This window comes from Macaca fascicularis, chromosome 20, assembly GCF_037993035.2.
Source record: "Macaca fascicularis isolate 582-1 chromosome 20, T2T-MFA8v1.1".
Taxonomy (NCBI): domain Eukaryota; kingdom Metazoa; phylum Chordata; class Mammalia; order Primates; family Cercopithecidae; genus Macaca; species Macaca fascicularis.
The window spans coordinates 2636818-2644057 of NC_088394.1; the positions used below are offsets into that span (position 1 = coordinate 2636818).

At 50.0% G+C, this 7240-nt stretch overlaps 1 protein-coding gene across 5 annotated transcripts in view; it reads right to left on the reverse strand.

Moving 5' to 3' along the window:
• MEIOB (meiosis specific with OB-fold) overlaps window positions 1-6598 on the reverse strand; it is a 44474-nt gene extending 37876 nt beyond the window's left edge. For 3 of the 5 annotated variants that reach the window (XM_015442127.4, XM_015442126.4, XM_015442124.4), the window contains exons 1-2: window positions 6363-6598; window positions 471-548 (exon numbers count right to left, since the gene is read on the reverse strand). In XM_015442127.4, the coding sequence (XP_015297613.1) occupies window positions 471-539 (69 nt within the window). In that variant the 5' untranslated portion in view covers window positions 540-548; window positions 6363-6598. The remainder of the gene's footprint in view (window positions 1-470; window positions 549-6362) is intronic. The other 2 variants (XM_074028529.1, XM_045382419.2) reach the window with 2 other exon arrangements.
• Between the last annotated feature and the right edge of the window lie 642 nt (window positions 6599-7240).

Consider the following 7240-nt stretch of genomic DNA (forward strand, 5'->3'; position numbering starts at 1 on the left):
TGTATTTTTAGTAGAGACGGGAGTTTCTCCATGTTGGTCAGGCTGGTCTCGAACTCCCAACTTCAGGTAATCCAGCTGTCTCAGCCTCCCAAAGTGCTAGGATTACAGGTGTGAGCCACCGTGCCCGGCCTGGTTTAATTTTACAACGCTAAATTTGAGCATGAATTAAATTTTTCACTTTATTAAATATTTAATTAAAATAATACATCTATTAATCATTTTGAACAATTACTAGTCATATCTACAATCATATCTTCTACTCTACATACAAATAAAGATTAATTTTCATCTAGGTGGCATAAATACAAAGAAATTTTGGTATACTTAATATCTAACAATTATACCAATGCAATCAGTATCTATATACTTGTCCATTATAAAAGCATGTGTTGAATGAATGAATAATGTTGATGCAATTTTATCACATAAGATTTTGTTAGTGAGCAAATCACCACATCATTGAAACCTACCAGATTAGCCATATTTGGCTGCAGATCTGAAAGGGTAGTGAAGGTCCTCGTTGCAAAGGAGTTTGCCATTTTTTTAATCTGCATTTTAGAAAATATAATTTAGATATATAAACTGAATAAATGAAATAAATCATGAAAAATTCCAAGAGTTTAAAATATTATTTAGGGCCGGACGTGGTGGCTCACACCTGTAATCCCAGCACTTTGGGAGGCTGAAGTGGGCAGATCGCCCAAAGTCAGGAGTTCAAGACCAGCCTGGCCAACATGGCAAAACCTCATGTAGAGCGGGAGCCAGTAATCCCAGCTACTCAGGAGGCTGAGACAGGAAGAAGTGCTTGAAGCTGGGAGGTGGAAGTTGCACTGAGCCAAGATCACACTACTGCACTCCAGCCTGGGCAACAGAGCAATGCTCTGTCTCAAAAATAAATAAAACAAAATAACATAAAATATTATTGGCCAGGCGCGGTGGCTCATGCCTATAATCCCAGCACTTTGGGAGGCCGAGGAGGGAGGATCATGAGGTCAGGAGATCGAGACCATCCTGGCTAACATGGTGAAACCCTGTCTCTACTAAAAATATAAAAAATTAGCCGGGCGTGGTGGTGGGCGCCTGTAGTCCCAGCTACTCAGAAGGCTGAGGCAGGAGAATGGCGTGAACCCAGGAGGCGGAGCTTGCAGTGAGCCAAGACTGCGCCACTGCACTCCAGCCTGGGTGACAGAGCGAGACTCCGTCTCAAAAAATAAATAAATAAAATAAAATAAAATATTACGTAGGAAAGCACTGGGTATTTTACTCCTTCTTTATAAAATTTTTATTGTAATGGTAAAATGTACATTAATATTGATTCAACCTATAGAAAACATGTTCAGAATGTCCTTTTATAATTTTGAATGATATAGCTATTATAGGTTTCAATTCTTAACTTTCATTTCTAAAACCGTGTAAAATTTAGTAGTTTTTGAGCACCATGTAAATTTAGTTTTATTTTTTAATTTTTATTTATTTATTTTCTTTTTTTTTTTTTTTCTTGAGACATCAGTCTCACTCTGTGTCCCAGTCTGGAGTGCAGTGGCACAATCTCAGTTCACTGAAATGTCCACCTCCCGGGCTCAAGGGATTCTCCTGCCTCGGCCTCCCGAATAGCTGGGATTACAAGTGCCAGCCACCACGCTCGGCCAATTTTTGTATTTTTACAAGACAAAACCCTGTAGAGACAGGGTTTCACCACGCTGGCCAGGCTGGTCTCGAACTCCTGATTTCAAGTGATCCACCCGCCCCAAAGTGCTGGGATTACAGGCATGAGCCACCAAGCCCAGCCAAATTTAGAGTTTTACATGCAAGATGATTCAGTGGGACTTTTTTTTTTTTTTTTTTTTTTTTGAGATGGAGTCTCACTGTTGCCCAGGCTGGAGTGAAGTGGTGCAATCTTGGCTCACTGTAAGCTCCACCTCCTAGGTTCACGCCATTCTCCCACCTCAGCCTCCCAAGTAGCTGGGATTACAGGCGCCCGTCACCACACCCAGCTGATTCTGTTTTTGTATTTTTAGTAGAGATGGGGTTTCACCATGTTAGCCAGGGTGGTCTCAATCTCCTGACCTCGTGATCCGCCTGCCTCAGCCTCCCAAAGGGCTGGGATTACTGGCATGAGCCACCGCACCTGGCCTCAATGGGACATTTAAGGATTTAAATATCTATTAGCATCAAGCTACCTCAAAAAATACAGCAAAAAACTACTGTAAACACCTCAAATTGAGTATTTGATTATACTGTCTGAAGGGAAAGGTAGTAATTTTTTTTTTTTTTTTTGAGACGGAGTCTTGCTCTGTCGCCCAGGCTGGAGTGCAGTGGCCGGATCTCAGCTCACTGCAAGGTCCGCCTCTCGGGTTCACGCCATTCTCCTGCCTCAGCCTCCCAAGTAGCTGGGACTACAGGCGCCCGCCACCTCACCCGGCTAGTGTTTTGTATTTTTTTTTTAGTAGAGACGGGGTTTCACCAGGTTAGCCAGGATGGTCTCGATCTCCTGACCTTGCGATCCGCCCATCTCGGCCTCCCAAAGTGCTGGGATTACAGGCTTGAGCCACCGCGCCCGGCCATTTTTTTTTTTTTTTTTTTTTTGAGATGGAGTCTCGCTCTGTCGCCCAGGCTGGAGTGCAGTGGCGCGATCTCGGCTTACTGCAACCTCTGCCTACCAGGTTCAAGCGATTCTCCTGCCTCAGCCTCCCAAGTAGCTGGGACTACAGGCACATGCCACCACACCCGGCTAATTTTTCTGCATTTTATGTAGAGATGGAGTTTCACTGTGTTAACCAGGATGGTCTTGATCTCCTGACCTCATGATCCACCCACCTCAGCCTCCCAAAGTGCTGGGAATACAGGAATGAGCCACTGCGCCCAGCCCGGGGAAGGCAGTAATTTTAAACACACCTCTACATGGTAAACTCCATGAGGAGAGAGGTGGCATCTTACATATTTTTATGTATGTATTTCATAACTGAAAACAATAAATATCAGATGAACGAAATGGTGGTTTGTCCCTCAATATCATCACTATAAAAGGTTCTACTGTAGAAAAATTCTAAGCTACACCAAACAGATTGACTTGACTTCACTTAATAATCCAGGGCCTCTTTAACTCTAGGAATGCCCACACCCACAGGCTCCAGTTCAAGGATGTGTCTCATGACACCTGAGTTTCAGGCAGCCTGTGGAGTTAGTCAAATGTGATTTTGAATTGCAGCACCACTAGTTTGTAGTCGTGTGTTTTAACATTACTAAACATTAATTCCCTCATCCTTAAACTGTGGATAACATCAACTTTGCAATGAAAAATAGAAACAGTGTATACAAGATGCCTGAATGTTCACAGGCTCACAACCAATGATAGCACTGCTTGTCAATACTATCCAATGTACCAGTTTTTGTATTCAAGGCCTTTCAGTGCCAGAAGAAACATTTGGAAATTAAGCTGTGTCAAGTTTTTAATTCATTCTTTGGCCTGGTCTGATGGGGCTTACAATGCAATGTCACTATCTAAAACACTTGCCAAACTGTAACAAATTGATTCACTCATCCAGCCATTCAACTAATATTTATTTACAGCCCAAAGTGCCAGACAAATGAGTCGAGAGGATGAGTCAGACATTTGAGTCAGTGGCTGAACTTTCTGTACAAACACAACTACCTACACATCAAGCGATTTCTCCACATTTTTATCCCTTAGTATCTCTTGGTGGAACATGGTATCTTATTATCTCTCTGAATTCCCTTGTCTGCTACCGTTAGAGGTATATGGTAGTAGACTTTAGTGTCTGCCCACAAAAAAATATGACTTGCTTCTCTACCTGGCCACTTTAACAGATACAAGATTAATATGAACGAAAGAGCTCAATCTGAGAATTCAGAGATGACTTCATTCATCAACAACTACTGTCTCTTTTATTCTACAATTTTTTTTTTTTTTTTTTTTTTTTTTTTTTTTTTTTTTTTGACGGAGTCTTGCTCTGTTGCCCAGACCGGAGTGCAGTGGTGCGATCTCGGCTCACTGCAACCTCCACCTCCAGGGTTCTAGCAAGTCTCCTGGTTCAGCCTCCCCAGTAGCTGGGATTACAGAAGCCTGCCACCACATCCAGCTAAGTTTTGTATTCTTTGTAGAGATGGGGTTTCACCTGAGGTGGGGAGATCACGAGGTCAGGAATTTGAGACCAGCCTGGCCAACATGGTGAAACTCTGTCTATACTAAAAATACAAAAAATTAGCCAGACATGGTGGCGCATGCCTATAATCCCTGCTACTCAGGAGGCTGAGGCAGGAGAATCCTTGAACCAGGGAGGCGGAGGTTGCAGTGAGCAAAGACTGCACCACTGCACTCCAGCCTAGGCAACTGGGCAAGAATCTGTCTCAAAAACAAACAAAAAAATAACCCTTCCCATGGCACCCTGACTTAAATCCAGACTCCTTGCGGTAGCATGCCATGCCCAGCTGACTTGGCCTCTCTGGTCCCCTGGCTCTCCGGTCCCCTGGCTCTCTGGTCCCCTGGCTCTCCGGTCCCCTGGCTCTCTGGTCCCCTGGCTGCGCGCATTTCCTCAGCATGGGCCTCGGGCCTTCGCAGATGTAGCACCTCTTTCTCCAGCATCCCCATCTTTCCAAACCAGGCTCTCCTCAGGTCTCCAGGAGAGGCCTTTCCTGCCACCCTGCCTCACGCAGCCGTGCCTCTGAACTCTCCTCTGGACACTGCCAGTTGCCTGCTGTGTTGTCTTTCTCCCTCATGACACAGTAGCTCGTCAGGACAGAGCCACGTCCTCACTGCACCCCACAGTAACCATGCAGTTCAGGGCCTCACACGCAGCAGCTGCCAGGTATGTGCTCACTAAATGAATACATGAGCCCTTTTAAAAGCGATCTAATTTGTCAACTGAGGATAATATTGCTACAATTAGCCTTTTGGAGAACTAGAAATTTAGTTAACAGCTAATTTTACATATATAACATGCACTGAAGTTATGGGAACAAGTGTGATTTCTATCTTGCTATTGTAGACAAATGAAGCTTCCAGGGAGCTCAGTGATGAGGCTCCTACGATTTTTTTCTTTTTTCTTTTTTTTTTTTTTTTTTTGAGACAGGGTCTGTTCTGCTTCCCAGGCTGGAGTGCAATGGCGCAACCTTGGCCCACTGCAACCTCCGCATCCCTGGTTCAAGCGATTCTCCTGCCTCAGCCTCCCAAGTAGCTGGGATTACAGGCGCACCACCAGCAAGCTTGGCTAATTTTTTTTTTTTTTTTAAGTAGAGACAGGGTTTCACCATGTTAGCCAGGCTGGTCTCCAAATCCTCACCTCAGGTGATCCTCCCACCTCGGCCTCCCAAAGCACTGGGATGACCGGCATAAGCCACAGTACCCAGCAGACATCTGCACTTTCTTTTTTCTGTCGCCCGGGCTGAAGTGCAATGGCGTGATCTTGGCTCACTGCAACCTCTGCCTCCTAAGTTCAAGCAATTCTCCTGTCTCAGTCTCCCAAGTAGCTAGGATTACAGGAGCGCGCCACTACGCCCGGCTAATTTTTGTATTTTTTGTAGAGATGGGGTTTCACCATGTTGGCTGGTCACGTCGGCCTCCCAAAGCTGAAGTAATCCCAAAGGATTACAGGGGTGAGCCACCGCGCCCGGTTTTGTGTGCGTGTGTGTGTGTCTGTGATGGAGTGTCACTGTCGCCTGGGCTGGAGTGCAGTGGTGCGATCTCGGCTCATCGCAACCTCCGCCTCCCGGGTTCCAGCGATTCTCCTGCCTCAGCCTCCCGAGTAGCTGGCACGACAGGCACCCGCCACCACGCTCGACTAGTTTTGTATTTTTAGTAGAGACGGGGTTTCTCCATGTTGGTCAGGCTGGTCTCGAACCCCCGACCTCAGGTGATCCACCCGCCTCGGCCTCCCAAAGTGCTGGGATAACAGGCGTGAGCCACCGCTGCACTTTTTAACTTACAGGTCGCGGCTTGGAAAACTCAAAGTCGGACCCACAAGTCAGAGGCTCTCAGCTCCGCGAGGGGCTTTCCCGCGTGTCCTCCGGCACCGGCCTCGATAAGCCCCGGGAAAGGCAAAGCTGCGGAGGCCGCGGGAGGCGCTGGGAGGGCGGGCGGCGCCACAGGACAACCCGCCCCCGCCAACCCCGCGGTGAGCCGAGGATGCGGCGGGGACCGGACTCCGCGTGGGGCGCAGGCACGTACCCCACACGCGGCGCGGCTCCGCCCGCCCCCTCCCCTCACGCGCGCGCCCGCCGCTCCCTCGGGGCGTCCGCCGGCCCAAAGCCGGGCCCTGACCCGCGCGGGCTCCCTTCCTCCGACGCCGCCTCACAGCTGGAGGCCGGGCCGGCGTCGCCACCACGCGGTCCACGCCGCTGCTCACCCGACGCTCGCCCGGCCAGCTGCTCCCCGGGCCTGCACAGACGCAGCCGCAGCTTCGCGGACCAGGCCCGCCCGACCCCCGGGTCGCCGGCGCTTCGCGGCTTCTCCACAGGATGCTCGGGCCACAGCCTCGTGCAGGTGCGACGGGCGCGCGACCGTTAGCACGAGGCCCCGCCCCGTCCTCAGCGACTCCGCCCGCGCCGCGCTCCGACTCCGCCCCCGTCGCGCTCCGACTCCGCCCGCGCCGCGCTCCGACTCCGCCCGCGCCGCGCTCCTACTTCGCCCCCACGGCGCACCGACTCCGCCCCCGCCGCGCTCCGACTCCGCCCGCGCCGCGCTCCGACTCCGCCCGCGCCGCGCTCCTACTTCGCCCCCACGGCGCACTGACTCCGCCCCCGCTGCGCTCCGACTCTGCCCTCGGGGGAGAGGAGCCCAGTTGCCGTTTCTTCCAACGCGGGAGTCAAAGGGGCAGGACAGCAGCAGGTTCAGAGCCGCGTGTGGCTCTGTGGTCGCTCGATTCCAAAGACGGTGCGCCGGAAAAAAATAGACATATCTATCTATCTATAATATTATCAAGGGCGGGCGCGGTGGCTCACACCTGTAATGCCAGCACTTGGGGAGGCCGAGGTGGGCGGATCACTTGAGCTCAGGAGTTCAAGACCAGCCTGGCCAACTTGGTGAAACCCCATCTTTACTAAAAATACAAAAGAAATTAGCCAGGCGTGGTGGTGAGTGCCTCGTTGTCCTGTGGCGCCGCCCGCCCACCCGAGCAGTCCCAGCTACTCAGGAGGCTGAGGTGTGAAAATCGCTTGAACCCAGGAGAGGTCGCGTGAACCCACGAGAGGGAGGTTGCAGTGAGCCGAGATTGTACTACTGCAC